General features: G+C 41.9%; 1 protein-coding gene across 1 annotated transcript in view; it reads left to right on the plus strand.

Moving 5' to 3' along the window:
* The window catches only part of BRINP1 (BMP/retinoic acid inducible neural specific 1), a 192,052-nt gene extending 171,766 nt beyond the window's left edge, over positions 1-20,286 (plus strand). The window contains exon 8 of the mRNA XM_053576437.1: positions 18,679-20,286. Coding sequence (XP_053432412.1) covers positions 18,679-19,819 — 1,141 coding nt within the window. The 3' untranslated portion in view covers positions 19,820-20,286. The remainder of the gene's footprint in view (positions 1-18,678) is intronic.
* Positions 20,287-20,514: the final 228 nt, after the last annotated feature.

Consider the following 20,514-nt stretch of genomic DNA (forward strand, 5'->3'; position numbering starts at 1 on the left):
GTATTGGTCAAAGCCCTGGCAGGATTTTTAAGTTGTTTTTGCAGAAATATCTGTTCAGATCCTTCGCCTATCTTTTAATAAGGTTACTTATTTTTCTGCTATTGTAAGAGGTTATGTATAAATTTTTGGTTGTTATTGTTTTCGAGACAGAGTCTTACTTTGTCACCCTCAGTAGAGGGCTGTGGCATCGTAGCTCACAGCAACCTCCAACTCCTGGGGTCAAGTGATCCTCTTGCCTCAACCTCCTGAGTAGCTGAGTCTACAGGTGCCCACCACGACACCCAGCTATTTTCAGAGATGGGGTCTCACTCTTGCTCAGGCTGGTCTTGAACTCCTGAGCTCAGGCAATCCACCTGCCTCGGTCTCCCAGAGTGCTAGGATAACAGGTGGGAGCCATTGCGCCGGCTATGAATTTTAACTTTTAGTCCCCTTTCAAATATGGGGTTTGCAAGTGCTTTGTGCCAGTCTATATATAGGTTGCTTTTCTATTTTGTTGAACACTCCCTTTGCTGTGCAGAAGCTTTTTAGTTTGTTGTAGTCCCATTTATCTTTACTTTTGTAGCCTAACCTTTGGTGTAATATCCAAAAAATCATCACCAAGTTCAATGTCGAAGACCTTTCCACTTACGCTCAGCTCTTTATTCTGATCCATTGGTCTGTATTTTCCTGTTTTTATGCCACAGTACTATATTGCTTTGACTACTACAGCTTTGTAGCACAATTTGAAATCAGAAAGTGTGATGTTCCCAACTTCTCTTTTTCTTTTTCTTGTATTACTTTGTCTTTTCACGCTGGTACTTACAGGACTTTGTTTAATAGAATGATGAGACCAGACATTCCTGTCTTGTATCATATGTTAGTAAAAAGCTTTCAGTTATTTCCTTTTGATTATGATTTTAGCTGTGGATTTTTCATAAATGACCTTTATTATGTTGAGGAATCTTCCTTCTGTATTTCAAATAATAAGAGTTTGTAGGCGGCGCCTGTGGCTCAGTGAGTAGGGCGCCGGCCCGATATGCCGAGGGTGGCGGGTTCAAACCCAGCTCTGGCCAAACTGCAACAAAAAATAGCCGGGCGTTATGGCGGGCGCCTGTAGTCCCAGCTGCTTGGGAGGCTGAGGCAAAAGAATCGCGTAAGCCCAAGAGTTAGAGGTTGCTGTGAGCCATGTGACGCCACAGCACTCTACCCGAGGGCGGTACAGTGAGACTCTGTCTCTACAAAAAAAAAAAAAAAGAGTTTGTACTAAGAAAGAACTAAATTAGATTTAAAGAATTAAATGAGATGATGATATAGTTTTGATCTTTCATTCTGTTAATGTGCTGTATTACATTAATTGATTTGCATATGGTAAACCAGACTTACATGCCAGTAATAAAACACTTTTGCTTCTAATATATAACCTTCTTTGCCGGTTGTTAAATTTGGTTTGCTAACCTTTTATTGTACATTTTTACATCAATGTTCATGAGAGATACTGACCTATAGGTTTTTTTAAATGTTTTTTTTTTTTCCTTTGTCAGTATATTTTTCTGGTTTAGATATCAAGGTGATGCTGGTCTCGTAACATGAATTTGGAAATATTTCATCTAGCTCTATTTTTTGGAAAAGTTTAAGAAGTATTGGTACTAATTCTTTGACAGAACTTAGCCATGAAGCCATATGCTTCTGGGCTTTTCTTTGTTGAAATGTTTTTAATTGCTCCTTTAACCTCTGTGTTTGTTATTGGTCTGTTCAAAGTTTCTATTTCTTCCTACCAAAGTTGAATTTTCCAGAAATTCATCCATTTTCTCTAGGTTATCCAATTTGTTGGCATATAATTGTTTATAATAGTTTCTTATGATCCCTTTTATTTCTGAGACATCTGTTATAATGTCTCCAATTTTTACTTCTTATTTTATTTATTTGAATTTTCTTTTTTAATTCTTAGTCTAGGTTGGTTTTGTTGATTTTCTTTATTTATTTAAAGAACCAATTTTTGGTTGTATTGATTTTTTTCTATAATTGTTTTCCTCTATTTGATTTATTTCTGTTGTAATCTTCATTGCTTCCTTCCTTCTGCTGATTTTGGGTTTAGTTTGCTTTTTTTTTTTTCCCCAGCCTCTTCAGGCACAATGTTAAGATTATTTATTTGGGATCTTTTGTCTTATTTAATATTGTCATATATTGCTATAAACTTCCTTCCCAAAGCTTCTTTTCATGCATCCCGTAGGTTTTGATATTTTGTGTTTCCATTGTTGTTCATTTCAAGGTATAATTTTTTAATTTTTCTTTTAAATACTTCTTTAATCCATTGGTTTTTTGGGAGCATATTGTTTAATCCCCACATGATTGTGTATTTTCCAAGATTCCTCTTATTTCTGATTTCTAGTTTCATACCATTGTGATTGGAAACAATACTAGATATGATGCCAATATTCATGAATTTGTAAAAAAATTGTTTTGTGACCTAATATATGGTCTATCCTGGAGAAAGTTCCATGTACTCTAGAAAAGAATCTATGTGGGTCATTATGAAAGTTCTGAGATACACAAAAATTAAGAAATGTAAAATCTGCACAGAGGGAAATAAATGAATCCCTCCTAGCAATACCAATAAGCTGAACAAACTGAAACTTGCGCAAATGAATCAGAAAGGACATTGTTGATTGTGTTTCTTGGAAATGAAATAATAGGTCATTATGAAACTTTCATAGTGACTTATGTACGTTCTGTTGTTATTAGATGGAAAGTTCTCCATCTGTTGGTTAGGCCTGTTTGATCTACAGTGTAGTTCAAGTCCTATATTTTCTTGTTAATTTTCTACCATTGCTGAAAATTAGGGTATTGAAATCCTCTATTCTTATATTGCTATGTGTTTCTTCCTTTATGTCCATTAATATTTGCTTTTTATATCTAGTTGTTCCAATGCTGTGTAAATGTATATTTATAGTTGTTATGTCCTCTTGATGAATTGACCATTTATTATTAAATAATGATCATCTTTGTCTCTTGAAATAATTATTGACTCTGTGGTTGGTATTTGCAAGGAATGTATTCTTACATCCTTTCACTTTCAACCAATGCCTATCTTTAAAACAATAATTAGTCTCTGGTAGGAAGCATATGGTTGGATATTGTTAGTTTTCTTAAAATCCGTTAAGCCACTCTATGTCTTTTGACTGGATAATTTAATCAATTTTCATTCAAAGCTGTTATTCATAGCTAAGGACGTAACTCTTGTCATTTGTTAATTGTTTCCTGATTACAGCATAGATCCTTTTTTCCTTTCTTCCTTACTTACCTTTGTTGTTTAGGATTTTATGTAGTTCTAAGCTTCAATTCCTTTCTCTTTCTTATTTGTGTGACTGCTATAATTTTTTCCTTTTGGTTGCTAGGAGGCTTACTAAAACACCGTATAGTTACAATAGATTATTTTAAGCTGATAACTTCAGCCACATACAAATACTCTAGACTTTTACTGTGCCCCCATTTATATATATATATATATATATTTTTTTTTAATCATAGCTGTGTACATTAATGCGATCATGGGGCACCATACACTGGTTTTATAGACTGTTTGACACATTTTTATCACACTGGTTAACATAGCCTTCCTGACATTTTCTTAGTTATTGTGTTAAGAAATTTACATTCTACATTTACTGAGTTTCACACATACCCTTGTAAGATGCACTGCAGGTGTAATCCCACCAATCCCCTCCCTCCGCCCCCCCCACCCTCCTCCCTCCCCTCCCTTTCCCCCTTCCCCCTATTCTTGGGTTATAACTGGGTTATAGCTTTCATGTGAAAGCCATAAATTAGTTTCATAGTACGGCTGAGTACATTGGATACTTTTTCTTCCATTCTTGAGATACTTTACTATGAAGAATATGTTCCAGCTCCATCCATGTAAACATGAAAGAGGTAAAGTCTCCATCTTTCTTTAAGGCTGCATAATATTCCATGGTGTACATATACCAAAATTTATTAATCCATTCGTGGATCGATGGGCACTTGGGCTTTTTCCATGACTTAGCAATTACGAATTGGGCTGCAATAAACATTCTGGTACAAATATCTTTGTTATGATGTGATTTTTGGTCTTCTGGGTATATACCTAGTAGAGGAATTATAGGATTGAATGGCAGATCTATTTTTAGATCTCTAAGTGTTCTCCAAACATCTTTCCAAAAGGAATGTATTAATTTACATTCTTACCAGCAGTGTAGAAGTGGTTCCCTTTTCTCCACATCCATGCCAACATCTCTGGTCTTGGGATTTTGTGGTATAGGCCAATCTCACTGGAGTTAGATGATATCTCAAAGTAGTTTTGATTTGCATTTCTCTGAAGATTAAGGATGATAAGCATTTTTCATATGTCTGTAGGCCGTGCACCTGTCTTTTTCAGAGAAGTTTCTCTTCAAGTCCCTTATTGCAGCAAATTATATCCCTTTTTAATTGAGTAGTCCTCAAAACTTATTGTCCCTATAGTTATTTTTGACCATTTTAAATTTTAATCTTCATCCTAGAGATTTGATAGATTCATAGACCATTTTACAGTAGTAGTGTACTCTGAATTTATCTCTATCAGTGAGTTTTATGTTTTAATGTTTTCGTAGAGATGATCGGCTTTTCACTTCTGGTTGAAGCATTCCCTTAAGCATTTTTTTAAGGCTGATTTAGCAGGGATGAATTGATTTTTCTTATTTGGGAAGGAATTTATTTCTCTTCATTTATAAAAGATGGCTTTGCTGGGTATAATATTCTTGGCTGATTTCTTTTTTTCTCTTATCACATGGACTATGTTATCCTATTCTTTCCTGACTTGCAAGGCTTCAGCAGGGAAATTTGCCAATGGTTAATGTAATTTCGTTTTTGTCTCTTTTGCTTTTCTCCTCCTCCCTTTAAAATTCTCACTATTTCTTTGACTTTTGACAATTTAATTATAATGTGCCTTTGAGGACCTTTTTGGGTTGAACCTGTTTGGTGTCGGGGTCCCTCCTCAAGTGCAGCATCCACTGAGAACTGTGGAAACTGGTGGCAATCCATTGAAGAAATATAGAGTTAGAAGTGATGATAAAGAAAGACACAAGACATAGAGTAGAATTAAAAGCAGGAGCTCAGGGGTCCATTGCCTGTTGTGGGATTCTGGCAATGGCCCAGAGTGTTTGCTCCACTCTGAATTTATTGAAGTCTATTTGCCCAGAGGGTAAGATGAGGGAGGGAACAAAGAGGTAAGCAGTTTCTGGGATTGATCATATCAGCTTCTATTGTTATTATTATTAACCTTAAGGGTGGCTTTCAGTAATCTGAAATCTGAGCCTTGGATTGGGAGAGCTGCCTGCTTGAGGTCACACACACAGATTTCTAGGGAGGTGTTAAGCTCCGCTAGTTCTCTGTGGAGTTAAAATACCACCAACATTAATCTCCTCTGAGGGATCATAGGAGGGAGGCATTTTCCTCCTATCACCACCACAGAGGATTTTCTTCTGCTATAAGGGATATAAGTTCTTTTGACCATATCTCAGAGCTCAAGCTACTCGCTTGGTCTCTGCCCCAGGCAAATTTAAATCTCCACAATGGGTATCTGCTTTGCCTGTATAATGGGCAGGAAACACCCCAGAAGATGTATCTTTTCTTAGGACTTGTCATAGCTTCTTCTCTGACTATTATTCTCCTCAGAGTGCTCACAGACTCAGCCGGGTATTTGTAAGCTGTATCCCCAACAGGCTAGAATTTCAGAAAAGGCAAGAAGCTTGCTAGCAATGGCTAGCTTAAATGTAAACTAGCTGACTTTTCTTTGTTTGGACTCAGTTTACTTTTTAGTTTTCCTCTTTTTCTGGGGGTGTTTTCCTTTGCCAAGAATGAGGTCTTTGGTCCCCATTCTCCCAGCATTTGGGAACCTATAGGCTTCATGGATTTGGATGTCCATATCTCTCCCAGGATGTGAAAAAATTTAAAAATTGTTTTATTAAGTAAGCTCTCTGTTCCTTTCTCTAGCTCTTATCTCTCCTAAATTCCCACCATGTAAATATTTGTTTGCTTAACAAATTGTGTCCCATAAATGGTACAAGTCATTCTCTTTTAATTCTTTTTTTCCTTTTTATTCCCTTTTCAGTTGTTTTGAAAAACTTGTCTGAAATTTCAGGATTTTTTCCTTCTGCTTGTTTGGCCTGCCATTGAAGTTCTCAATTGTATTTTTTAATCCATTCATTGAATTATTTAGCTCCAAATTTCTGTTTTGTTCTCTTTATGTCTCTCCATCTGCTGAAATAGTCACATCTTAGAGTTTTACAGAGTATGTTTTGTAGGCAAGATTTTCACTTGAAGATGGGTGCCAGGGTCTCAGTGGATAGAATGCATTGGTCTGGTTGTGGGGGACACAGTAGTATAGTCTTTGTGCACCTTTTTCAGGTATAATCAATGTCAGTGATTGCTGCAGATCCTTAATGGTTTAGTCTGCAGGAGCTATGGCAGTATGGTGGCAAGGCAGATTATTAAGATTATAAGTTCAAGGGCTTTAGGGGTCCCCTTATTCTTAATTTCTAGACTGGGAAGACTTATGTGAGTTGAATTTCTCTGCGTGTCAATTCTAATATAGGTTGGAGGCAACTCACAGGGGTGCTGGTGTTCAAGGTCACAGTTGCTTGCAGTGGCTGTGGAGTTGGGCCCTCAGGTACATTGTCTCTGTAAACAACTATGGCACCTGTGACATGGGTATAGGTTCACTCTCTTAGGCATAGGTAGACCCAACTCTTTCAGCAAGCTGAGGACTATGGCACTGTTCTGTGGCTCTGGGACACTTCCCAGTAGTTCAGCCTCACAGAGCAAGGACATAGATGTGACTATGATCCTTGGTGTAAAGGTCCAGCACTGGTATGGCAAAAAGGAAGGGTTGTTCCAGAGGCTCAGGCAAGGTAGGTTCCAGAGCCAACAGGGCACAGTGGCAACTTACATACCAGGAAAGAGAGTACTGTGCAGTTGTGAATCTGGACCCTGGTGGGATGCAACAGTTTCCCAAACTCTATGAGGCTGGGTGCAATGGAAGCAATAACCTGGGAATGCCAGGGTGAAGCTTGTGGGGAACAGTAAATTTTAGCTTCACTCCCCAGGCTAGCAGCACATCAGCAGCTTGGATTCCAGAGGGCTGATCCATAACCTAGGAGGCAGGGTACTGTATAGTAGATAACACGGTGGACAGTGTGATCCAGACCAGTCAAGGCTGTACTGCCCCCAGAGGGTAGTTACCATGTGGGCTTGAGCATCTGTTTTATGGCTGTTCCCCTGAATCAAAGTGCAAATTACCTGAGGCTGAGACACCAGTTGATTCAGGCACCAAAGGTATAAGGCTACTCTGCCAGCTCAGGCCTGGCTTCTCTGCTGTACTGAAGTGCCTGGTGCCAGTGTTCTGAGAGGCCAAAGCTGGAGAATCTTGAGCTCAGGGATTCAAGACCAGCCTGAGCCAAGAGTGAGATCTCTGTCTCTACTAAAATTGAAAAATTAGCCAAGCATTGTGGTATGTGCCTGTAGTCCCAGCTACTCAGGAGGCGGAGACAACAGAATCACTTGAACCCAGGAATTTGAGGTTGCAGTGATCTTGGCTGACACCATGGCACTCTGCTGGGACAGCAGAGTGAGACTCTGTTCTCTCCCCCCAAAAGATTGTTGTTTATTGAATTTATCTTAAAGTGTAAGCCCCTTTGTACATATTTCTTCCTGGATGCAAGTTTTGTTGTTTGTTGTCATTTTTTTGTTGTTGTTTTTTGGTCTTTTTGGAAGCTGGTTCATGGTGGGAGAATGTTCCATAAACTACTATTTTTCTGTTATTTGGTGGGTATATATTCAATGTGGGTACCAGAAGAGGGAAGGAAGGAGCTTCTACTAGTTCTTGAGTATTCCAACCATGGAATAATCCCAAACATGCATTCTAGAACTGGGGAAATAGTCACATGACCCACTGAGAGGTGGATCTGAGCTAAAACTTCATCAATCACCTGACTCCAGAAACCCTTATTCTGACTAGGAGACCACAGCGACATTTTGTAGTTCCTAGAATTAGTGCCGTTCACAGCCCATGCCCCCAAATCTCTTTACTCAGTACACAGTCATTTAGGTAAAATACTGTGGGTCCCATTGGAAATGGCCTGGAGAGAGATTAACAGTATCCATTTTTGGAAGTGTACAGGATCCTCCCTCAACGGGAAGAGTCTGTTTCTGGGCTACTAGGTACTACTTGTGTGACCTCAAGAAGATCACTGTCTCTGGACTTTGTTTCCCATCTGTCACATGGGTTAAGACTTGCCTAAGCATCATTCAGCATTGGGATTTGAAATTCTGTCACCCTAAACCCATAGCCATCTCCCCTCAGAATAAATTGCTATTATGATAGTCCCTAACTACTGATTTATGTGTGAGGGATTGGGGGACAAAGCCTTATTTTGTCTGTGCTTTAAACTGTCCTTTTAAATAAGATATACAAGCTTGCAAATAGCAACAGGCTAGCTCGGGGCATCTGGCCATCAGTCATGGGAGCCTACAAGTGCTCGAAACTGTGTGGCAATGCAGCTTTTCACTAAGAATATCTTTGGCATTTCTTTTCAATTTATGGGCCAAAAAAAAGAAGGCAGTGAGGTCCAGTACAGTGGCAACCAAGGGTGTGCAGTCTTGGTGAGGGGCAGAATGATGCATGCCAGAGAGTGAGCTTTCCCGTGAATGCTGTGCAGTGCAGGGGTTGTTTCAGCTCGTCCTAGTGGGCATCTCTCCATTTCTGTCCCTGGCTGTCATTCTGCATTTGTAGCAAGTATGACTTGCAGGGCAATTGACTCACTTGGCTGATGTAAAGCAAAAAAAATAAGCATCTCCAAGTTCCTTTTTGTTGTCTTTAGTTTTTTTTTTTTTTTCTTTTTTTCTGTTCTCCCTGGGGCTCAGAAGTGGCTTCCTGTTTGGAATAGAATCTGTAGGCTTAGAAAATTGAGTCAAAAATAGAACTAAATTCTTAAATTTCTATGGCTAGCCCTTTCTTATCCTCCATGCAGAGCCACCTCCTAATTCTCCCCCCTGTCTCCAACCCCCATGTCCCATCAACAAACTCCCACATTGGGTAAGTTATAATCCAAGTGATGTGACAAGTCACTGGTGACCATCTGTAAGTACATATCCTGTCTGAGCCTCAGTGTTTCATGTTGTCAAAATAAAATTCCCAATGATGCCCTTCAACCCAGCCCAGGACACAGAGAATTCGTGAGGAACAAAATTAGAGAAAAATCAATAGAACTTTAGAAAGTTTGAAGATGATATACTCTGGTTGTTTCATAGAATGATTTTAGGACAAGTGCAATATTAAAGGTTATTAAATACATAGAGAAAGTGAAACAATATAAATATATAGCAAGGTGAATTTTCACAACCTGAATTCACACATGCAACTAGCACCCAGATCAGAAACTAGGGCCTTACCTGCACTGTCCAAGCCTCCTGTTTCTTTTTCTCGGCACTATTAACCTTCTTCCCAAGGGGATTTATTTTCTTACTGCTTCCTCCAAAATATTTCAGTTTTTCTTATGTGTATATATGTCTATACACACATACACACTGTATGTATACATTTAGGTTGATAGAAGTAGTGTGACCATTTGTGTCTGGATGCTTTTACCTTGTTACTCTTCTATGGATTCCTCTGTGCTATTTTGTGTAGTTGTGTCTCCTTCATCCTCAAGAGCTTTGCATTGTGTGTGTAGAGGCCTGTGCCACCACAGATGGTCATTTGCATGGTCCCGTTTGGTGTTATTACAAATAGTACTGTAATTTTACACTTGCCTTTTGATGAACTCATATATAGGGTGGACATAAAGTTTGTTTGCAATTTAAAATAGTTTGACATAGTAAATTGCAGACAAACTTTATGTACCCCGTATATGCCTTTTTGCCTGACACACACCAGGAGTGGAATCCATGGGATGTAGTGTTTTCGTAGGTTCGGCTTACTAAATACTTTAGTAGATGCTTCCAGTTTTCCAGGTTGGCTAAGGCAATTCTCGTTTCACATCCTTGCCAACACTTAGTGCTTTCCACATTTTAGTTTTATATTTTAACTGTATTTTAGCCATTCTGCTGAGTAGAATCATTGACATTTTAATTTGCCTTATCCTGACAATGAATGAAGTGGAGACTCATTGGGTATTAGTGTTTCTGAATATCATGTCCCGTTCAGTTAGATGACTTTTTCTCATCAATGAATTATTCTTTCTGTGTTGTCTTAGTTCATTCAGGTAGCTGTCACAACATACTGTGGACTGGGTAGCAGATAAGCAACAGAAATTTATTTTTCACAGTTCTGGAGGCTGGGAAGACCAAGATTAAGGTGCTAGCAGATTTAGTGTCTGGTAGGGCCTTCTGGTTCACCTTCTAGCTATGTTCTCATATGGCAGATGAGACAAGAGGTCTCTGCTATGCCTCATTTGTAAGGGCACTAATTCCATTCATGAGAGCTCCACCCTTACAATCCGATCACCTCCACATAGCATCATTTTGGGGATTAGGATTTCAACACGTAAATTTTATAGGAATACAAACATTCAAAGCTTAGCATGTATTATGAATGTAAACTTTTGTTTGCTATATGTATTGCAGATATATTGTCTCATTGAGATCTGACTCTTCACTCTCTTTCTGGTATCTTTGAAAAGATTTAGAAATCTTACTATAGACTTATTAATCAATTTTTTTTGCAGTTTTTGGCCAGGGCTGAGTTTGAACCCACCACCTCTGGCATATGGGGCCGACGCCCTACTCCTTTGAGCCACTGGTGCCCCTTCTCAATTTTTAATGATGTTTGCTTTAAAAAAAAAAAAAAATCTTTTCCTACTCCAGTGTCACAAAGATACTCTCCTGTTTTCTTCCAAAAGCTATTTTGTTGCTGTTATTGTGGTTTTACTTTTCACATTGGGATGTTTCACAATCCATCTGTTTTGATTTGGGGGTACAAAAGAGGTTAATTGTTAAGATTTCTTTTGTTTTATATTGACATTCCACTGACCCAGCAGCATTTGTTGAATTCTTTCCCTTCTGAGTTTTTAAATCTGTAATTACTGATTTCAAAGGATGATTTATTATGAGAACTCAAGAGGAAAACTAGAGTTTGTTTTCCTGAGAGACAGTGTTCACCTAGTCTATATATTCTAAGCTTTATATACATTATCTTATCTGAACCTTGGAACAACAACTATGCAAGGAACGTGTTATTATTTCATTCTGTAGTTGAGAAAACTGAAGCTTAGAAAGGACATGCAATTAGCTCAAGGTTAAATAATGAATAGAAGAGCTATGATTCAATATCCATTTTATTTTCTGATTCTGAAGCCCATGTGTAGCTCTTTCTTCTGCAAGCATCATGGTGACAGTGTTCATTAGAACTGTGGAAAGTGAATAACCAGTGAGAGGAAGATATTAGGCTCATAATCAACTGGGCTGTCCTAGTAACCAAGAGAAATACCTGAGACACTTACAAAACATGGCTATTCATTACCCTCAGTAATGATAATGGTTAATGGGCAGTCATTGCTTCTTTCCACTGGAAACTTCTCAGGAATGTTATGTATTCAATTCTACCTCTTCAGACAAAGTACAGGGGAGGTATTATCTTCCCCTATTTGATAGATAAGAATATTGAGGGTTGAAGAGGTCAGGTGACTTATTTAAGGCCAAACATCCAAGGTCAAATAGAGCCAGCCCCAGTACTTATTTAACTAAGGCCCACACCTATGACCACTCTACCCCGCTGCCCAGATCATTGATCTAGATGGCCATTACTGCACTTCAGGGGTAAGGCCCATGAGACCCTGATTATCCCCTTCTTATTTCATAGCCTTTCAGTCTGCATCTCTCCTTCTCCAGTCTGAATCCTGCCCAGGAAGAAGAAACCAGGTTTGCATCCCTCCATCTGGGAGCATACTGCTGTTTTTAGCTCTTCTGTCATCCCTAAGAAGCTTCCAGCACCTTCTTCACTTGCCTTTAACACGTCCATGCCCCAAAGCAAAGTGCTGAATTTGAATATGCAGCTGATGTTACCTGTCACCTCCTTCCAGACACAGAACTATGTAATTGCAAAAATTGTTTCATAATCCTCCCCAATTAAGCTCCTGACAACCTAATTTTAAAGACCCCATTGGAATTCTACATCAGTGCTCTCCTCCTTCCTCCTTCCACTCTCCACCCCTGCCCTCCCAAGATGACCCTGTTGCCTTCACACCACAATCCTGAGCTAGAAAGCGTCTTCAGGCTGGCGAGGGACCATCACTCAACGGAGCCCTGACATTATGTGAATGAATAACTGAGAAAAGGAAAAACAGGTTATTAAAACAATGATAGAAATTCAAAGAGGAAAATTATTAAACGGTAAATATTTATCTGGGGAAAATATCGAGCAGAGTAAGTCTGATGGCTGGTTATAATTCACAGCAGCACATCCATAGTGTTTCTGAGGCCCATTTCAGTTGCGCCTCAAACATTCTGACTCTAGTTGCTTCATGTTTTTCTCTCTTATCAGCACCATTCCTTTAAAACACACACGCACACACACACAAAGCCCCAGTCACAAACAGCACAAAAAACAGTACATCATCAGAAACCTAAAAAAATCCAACTGTTTGTCCTCCCAGTTTAGTCTGTGGTCTATGCAAAACACATTGTGGGGAGTCTCACAGAATTACTCAGACACCCATTACAATGTCAAAGAAATGCCACTTGAGGAAGCGGAGGAGGGCACAAATAAAAGAATAATTCAGAACTCCAATTTCCTTTCTTTTTTTTTCATTTCCTCTCCACTTTTAAATACATGCTCCTGGTAGGCCAATGGGAGTCATGGATTATAGCTTTCTATTTTAGCCTAGGTCTGTTTTTCTCCCTCTCTCCTTGGCACCCAATTTGTGTGATCTCCCCTAAAACGCCATTGGCCCAGCTCTGCATTCTCTTCTTAGGCAAAACCTCCAATTAAAATCAGCAGGGAGTTTACTTGAATTAGGAACCCCAGTCTGGGCTCTCCAGCTGGGGGTTCTGAAAGGGAGATGTGTACCTTTGAGAGCAATGATAGGAAGCCCTGGGTGGCGGAGCCTCTGTCCTCCAAATGACAAGCGACTCCATGCTGTGTCGCCAGGAGTCCTGTCAGGTCGCCAGAAAATCCTGGCTGAGGCAAAGACAGGGCCTGCAGGGGGGCGGCTGAGGTGTTTTCTTGGCTCAGGGCCCAAATTCTTCTCCAACCTGGAGTTTAGAGAGCAGGGGATATACAGAAGGGTCATTGAGATCTCCGGGGTTGTACCCCCAAATCCTGAACTTTGGCCTGCTACACTTACGCTGTGTGGCCAGGGGTGAGTTACTGTCCCTCTCTGGTCTTCAACACCCTCAGTTGAATGGAGATCATAAGAGAGTCCTATCTCATGGGGTTGACATGAGGCTAGAGGGATAACTGCCATGACGTGGAAAGCACTCAAGCAACACTGATCTTCCACCCCAGCAAGGAAGTCTCTGAGTGCAGGTGTAAGCATGAGGGAGATGGGCCGCACATTTCCAAGGCTTCTTGAAGGTCCGAGTGGCTTCCTTAGGAGCCAGTACGGGTGCCTATCAATCAGGCTCCCGTGTTTTCCAGTTTAGAAATGAAAATGCTATTCCTCCCACTCCTTCCCCCCTCCTCCTTCTCTGCTCTCAGTCCCCTATCACAATGAATTGAAATCCCATCCAGCAGAAAGATGCTGATTTAGCCATATTGGAGTTCAGCTTTGGCTGCAAATAGAAGACGCTTTGGATCCCTAGGGACTGAGAAAAGCATTTTAAAACCTGTTCCTCCCTGCCTCGCACTTACTGCATTACATGGGGGCTGTGCCCGCCTCTGTGAGACCCTCTCCTCTGGAGCACGCCTATTAAGCTTCTTCTCTGTTGCCAGGGTTGAGGCAAGCTGTCACCAACTAGCCTGGGAAATGGTATTTATAGATAGCAGTCCCTCCTACCCATGGTCCCCAGTCTCTTCCTATGCACTTGTCGGGAGCCCCAATTATCTATGAGTGGAGGAAAGGGACCCTGGCAGGTCCAGAGGAAGCGAAGAATGTGATAATAGGCCCTGCACAGGCTCAAACTTTCAGTCTTTTTCCATTATTTCCATTTATTTCTCTTCTTGTGGCCTGCTTCTTTTCTCTTGCTAGCCTTATCATTGTAATTTCATGTTATGATACATAGAAAAAAAGTGTGCTGAGGCCAGAGGGAGAGAGGCTGGTATTTGAATGTGGAGTACCTTTGTGATCTCAGACAAGCTGCCTCACTTCTCAAGGACTCATTTATCTACATCTGTAACACTGAGAGGGTTTTATGTACTGCTCAGGGAAACAGTATCAAGAGCCTCTAGCATCATGTATACAACGAGCACTCAATTCATTGTCAGCCATAGGAGCCCCACCCCACCCCACCCCAGCTGATTTAGGGTGATACTACAACTGAGTGCTGCAGGGTTTAGGACTCTCAGCTGTCACTCCAGAGTACTGGCTGGAGATGGAGAAGGTGTAGGAGATTGATCTGATGGAGGCTGTTTTCTCATGATTCGAATTTGCTTGTATTAGAAACACATACTAGATGGACTGAGCTGGACTTTTGGATTCTGTTCTTCAAAATGAAATACTAAAAAGCAAATAAAAGTTCGCTGGCCTTGGGAATGAGGATTTACTGGTAGCGCTGCTTCCTGGTTCTAGCCCCAGCCCCTACCTCTGGCCTCTGCATAAAAGGAGGGGGATGGACAACCAGCTTGTCCTCAGGTAGTGCATTCTCTGTCCGTATTCCCGAATCTGAGAGTTGTGACAGATGAAGGCTTGACTGAATTTTCTGTCCCTATCCTACCCACTCGGATTTCATTCTGTCACACTCGCCCCCTCCAGTAGCCCCTGCCTGCTCATCTGCTCCAACTTTTCCCCCACCATCTCCAAGACCAAATCCTTTTCTCCTCTCTTATCACCCTTCCCCATTTTCCACCCTATCCCCCAGCCTCGTGCTCCCTGAGCCCCCTGAACACCACCTCCTTTCTAAGTCCTCTTGCTATATCATTAATGCCTTCTTTGATACAGCCCACAACCTCATGATTATTCTGAGGTCAGGAGATGCAGGTGCCACGCAGCTCCCAAATGCATCTCAGAGGGCCTCTGTCCCCAGTGCCTCCTGCTCGACAGGGCTGGAATCCTAATTTGCCACAAGCCCCATTGCTTATTGCAGCATCACCAGGAACTTTCATCCTTTTATTGCCCCCACCGAGGATTCTGAGAGCCCAGCCACAATGAAGCATTGATTCAAGGAGTGGGGGCTGTGGTTCCGACAAAGGGTCCCAATGATAAGACAAGAGAAAGGGGGCGCTCTGCAGGGTTATAGAATGCCTTGCAGATGGGGACAGAGGAGCTCTAAATGGGGTACTGTCCTGTCACTTGGAGAGGGAGTGACAGGGGCAAGTGTGGGCCATTTGAAAGAGGCATTTTTGAAATGACGCTCTCGTCAGATGGAACCATGCAATCAGAGCTGTGTGGAGGGCCTCTGCAGCTCACGAAAATATCAGGTGACTCATCCCCAATATTCAGTCAATGTTCTAGTTTGGGAGATGGGAGCCACACAGCTCATTATCATTCTAGCTCCGTGTCCTGGAGGCTGGGCCTGCTGCTGTTCTCCAGGCTGTAATAGGATTGGCCTCAGGAGCAGAAACCGGGGAGGCTTGGAGCTGTGTGGGTGGATGTTATGGAAAAAACTAATACTGTGGTCATGAGGGATGATGGAGGAGTTTGTTTCTCTTTTTATTAATGTTAATGAAAAATAAAAAGAAAATGATTAATATTCTTCATTCCTTCAGTGAACATTTATAGAACCAGGCTCTAAGTACTGTAGGAAGCTGGCTAGGTTCTGCGGGAAGAAGGGACCTCTCTTCTCAAACCTAAGACCCTGGAGGGGAAATGGACAAGGAACAAGGGCCTTTCAACACAGTGTTTTGAATGTTGTAAGGGAGGTATTGTTGCCAGAGGTGTGGATGTTTCTGTGGACTTAAAAGGCACAGGGCTGGCTGGGCGTGGTGGCTCACGTCTGTAATCCTAGCACTCTGTGAGGCCGAGGTGAGTAGATTGCTTAGTGGAAACCTATCTCTACTAAAAATAGAAAAACTGAGGGAAGAGGATCACTTGAGCCCAAGTTGGAGGTTGCTGTGAGCTATGATGCTATGGCACTCTACTCAGTGTGACAGCTTGAGACTCTGTCTCAAAAAAAAAAAAAAAAAGGCACAGTGTTTCAGGGAGACACTAATTATTCCGCCATTTTCTCCCAGCTGATAAGCAACTCATTTAGAGCAAAGCATACTGGGAAGCCATTTCAACAGTATCCATTTTCAAATGGATATAAAAAAATGGTTTTTCTCAAACTCCAAGGAGATAGTGAAATCCCCCAAAGTGTCTCAGTACTTTCAAAGGAAGAGCTTAGTCTCTGGGATAAGAGTACTTTTTTTTATTATTACCTTTTTCATAATTGCTCTCTGTCAGACTCTTCTAAGCACTTTAAATGTATTATCTCACTGAATCCTCTCACCAGCTGCCTAAGATGGGCTCTTTTCCCCTCATTTTAGATGTGGATGCTGAGGCTTAAAGAGGCAAAGTGACTTGTTTCTAGGTATAGAACAGAGCTTTGAACTCGGCTCTGCTTGGGCCAGCATCCATGCTTTTCAACATTAGGCTCTACTGTTTAATTAGGCTCTTGGTGTTTATGGTTTGGTGATTATGGCTGATTAGTGTCAGAGGTAGAATCAACGGATTGCTACCCCTTCCTACCAGAGGGAGTCCAATGCAAATCAGCTGTTATGTCCTGCATCACAAGATGGGGATCAGAGTCACTGACACTATTACCCTCCCCATTAACACCAACCACCACATCTGCAACCTTAAAGAAGGATCTCTTAACTCTTGCTTGATAAATAATGCAAAAAGCCGTATCGGCAGAAGGTGGCAAAGAATTTTTTTAAGAAAATAATGTGCATGAAATTTGTAACACTAAAGTCACATTTGACTTGTGCAATTATAAGAGATGCTCAGTGTAACTTCGGTTCATTTTTCGTTATCTGTATATATTGAGTATTACAATTTTAATACAGTTTTTTTTCCCTTTCTTAAAATGTGCATGTGTTTTTGGATGCCTTCTGCATAGCCAGACTTCTCTACTCACTGATTGTATAGGGTCAAACCTATCATTTCATCTCTGAGTTGCCATTGTCCTGTTTACAAAATAGAGCCTACATTCCCTTTGCAGGAATAACAAGACCCAGCTTGTATAAAGCTCTTGTTAACCACCAAGTTTGGGGCTAAGCATTCACATAAAAATTTACACAATCCTCACAAAGGCTCTGGGTGTTAGGGATGATTAGGAAGGTGATAGAAACTGCCCAGCATTACTTCCCACATGTGGAGAAGCTGGGATTTTAGGCTCCGACTAACCTCAAGTCCCAAGCTGTTTTCAAAGTGTTGCTTTGAGGCTCAAGGGAGAAAATGGGAGTGAATAGACCCTGTTCGAGGTAAAATGTGCTAGACACATGTAAAGGATTATTGGTAGCGTGGAAGACAGCTCAGAGATGACTTGCACAGAAATGAGGAAAGATGAGAGGCCTCTAAGCTGATTGCCTTACGTATTTTTACCTATTCTTCTGTTGCTTCTTATCTGATGAAGTATCTGTCTTCATTGGAATATTTCAGTGGCTGGAATCTGGCCATACACTTTAGTATCACTTTTAATGTCCAGGGGCTGTGGGGAGAGGGCTTAGATGTATAGACTACAATGGGAAAGCGACTGAAATCAAGAGTCTGGAGCTCTGAAAAAAATGGGAGCAATAACCCCATTCCTAAATGTTTTGAAAAACCACTGTGAAGATGGAATAAGATCCTCACTATGGAAGCAATTCCTGATTCCTGGAGTATTATGAAATACCATTTGTTTTTGTTGAGGTTGCTGGATACTGCATAACCTCATGGGAGGAATCTGTGACCAGGGTTGAAACGTCTGATATGAGTTCAAAGAAATGACCCCTGAGGATTCTTCTGTTGTTGATTTTTTACTATGTTATCACCTGGAAGGGGTATTTGTGTTTAAACAGTTTAGTTTCCCATTCAAACTTCTTCTTTTGGAGTATAGTATGATGGGATTACAGATCAGGAAGGACTGCCAAAGAACATTCACTCTAACCCCTTCACTTTACATATGTAACATTGCATGCTGGAAGGGTAAACCATGCAACTACGCAACATAGTTCTTATCACAAAAGTTTTGAGACAGACTGTGTTGTGGTCCATTATTTTACTTCCAAGAAACACACTTGACAGCATCCTTTCTGATTCACCTGTGAAAGCTTCCTTTTTCCTTTTTAAATTTTTTCAACTTTATTATCAGCATCAACACTCATGCAGGTTTCAACTTGCTGGCGTTGCTGGGAGAGCTTCATTTGGTTTTTGTCCATGAGGATTCTGTTTCTTGATTTTTGTGGATCTCAACCTGATCGTAATGACCCGCCTATTCAGTTCCCTTCCTGTCCTAACTGCCCTGCCCGGTCCTTCCATTCTTTGAGAAGCTTCAATTTACATTATCAGTGGGGTAACCGCAACTCACAGCCCTGCCCATTTGGTAACATTCTCCGCTTTTCCCTCTATCCCTCAGGACAATCCAGCAGTGGCTTGCGAGGGTCCAGTCGCTTCTCTACTGTAATGAGAACGGGTTTTGGGGGACGTTCCTGGAGAGCCAGCGGAGCTGCGTTTGCCACGGCAGCACCACGCTATGCCAGCGCCCCATCCCCTGCATCATAGGCGGGAACAACAGCTGCGCCATGTGCAGCCTGGCCAACATCTCGCTCTGCGGCTCCTGCAACAAGGGTTACAAGCTGTACCGAGGCCGCTGCGAACCGCAGAACGTGGACTCGGAGCGGAGCGAGCAGTTCATCAGCTTCGAGACCGACCTGGACTTCCAGGACCTGGAGCTGAAGTACCTGCTGCAGAAGATGGACTCGCGCCTCTACGTGCACACCACCTTCATTAGCAACGAGATACGCCTGGACACCTTCTTCGACCCTCGGTGGCGCAAGCGCATGTCCCTCACTCTCAAGAGCAACAAGAACCGCATGGACTTCATACACATGGTGATCGGCATGTCCCTGCGCATTTGCCAGATGCGCAACAGCAGCCTGGACCCCATGTTCTTCGTCTATGTCAACCCCTTCAGCGGGAGCCACTCCGAGGGCTGGAACATGCCCTTTGGCGAATTCGGCTACCCACGCTGGGAGAAGGTCCGTCTGCAAAACAGCCAGTGCTACAACTGGACTCTCCTGCTGGGCAATCGATGGAAAACGTTTTTCGAGACAGTCCACATCTACCTGCGTAGTCGGACTCGGCTACCTACTCTGCTGCGGAACGACACTGGCCAGGGCCCCGTGGACCTGTCCGACCCCTCCAAGAGGCAGTTCTACATCAAGATCTCAGACGTGCAGGTCTTCGGGTACAGCCTGCGGTTCAACGCTGACCTCCTTCGCAGCGCGGTGCAGCAGGTCAACCAGTCCTACACACAAGGCGGCCAGTTCTACTCGTCCTCGTCCGTGATGCTCCTCTTGCTGGATATTCGGGACCGAATTAACCGCCTGGCGCCCCCCGTGGCCCCGGGGAAACCGCAGCTGGACTTGTTCTCCTGTATGCTGAAACACCGCCTGAAACTCACCAACAGCGAGATCATCCGAGTGAACCACGCCTTGGACCTCTACAACACGGAGATCCTCAAACAGTCGGACCAGATGACGGCCAAGCTCTGCTAACGTGGACCCTTGCCACGGACCTTCCCTTTGGTTGGACAAACACAACAGAACAGTACGAAGCAAAACGAAACAAAATGTACACACACACACACACACACACAAATTTGTAAAATGTAATTAATGTTCAAAGAAAAGGAGGAAAATCTTCACTTGTTGGAAACTCAAATGTTCTAGCAATTGTATAAAACCGTTGGGCATGTTTGTTATTTCTATACTCTGTCGTGAAGAAGAGTCTCAGCCTTTTGTGCAGCTTGGAGGGAGTTGCTTCTTAGGCCTCAGGTTCTGTATGGAGGGGGAGAAGGGAGAAGGCATATGCAATGAGTTGTAGAGATCTCTGCTGTGCAGGTGCTAAGATTAAATACTAAAGAGAGAGAGAGAGATATATGTAATGTACAACCAACACTGCCATTTTTCCTTGTGGGAGGAAATGGACATAGATAAAGAAGATATTTCTTCGGTTAAGATTTCTTCACTCTTTATGCTTAATTCCTTGTGGTTTTTTGACTCATTCTCACACAGGGTGGGGATACAACAACGGTATTTTACCCATGTGGCTTCTTTCATTCTGAATACACTAAAACAGGTGGGTTTGGAAGGGGTTACATTCACATAATCATGGGACAATAAATAACCTTGAAATCAGCTGGTCAATCACATAGTTTGGGGAAGAGATTCCGATTCAGAGAGGAACAGCG

This window comes from Nycticebus coucang, chromosome 2 (assembly GCF_027406575.1).
Source record: "Nycticebus coucang isolate mNycCou1 chromosome 2, mNycCou1.pri, whole genome shotgun sequence".
In the NCBI taxonomy this organism is placed as follows: domain Eukaryota; kingdom Metazoa; phylum Chordata; class Mammalia; order Primates; family Lorisidae; genus Nycticebus; species Nycticebus coucang.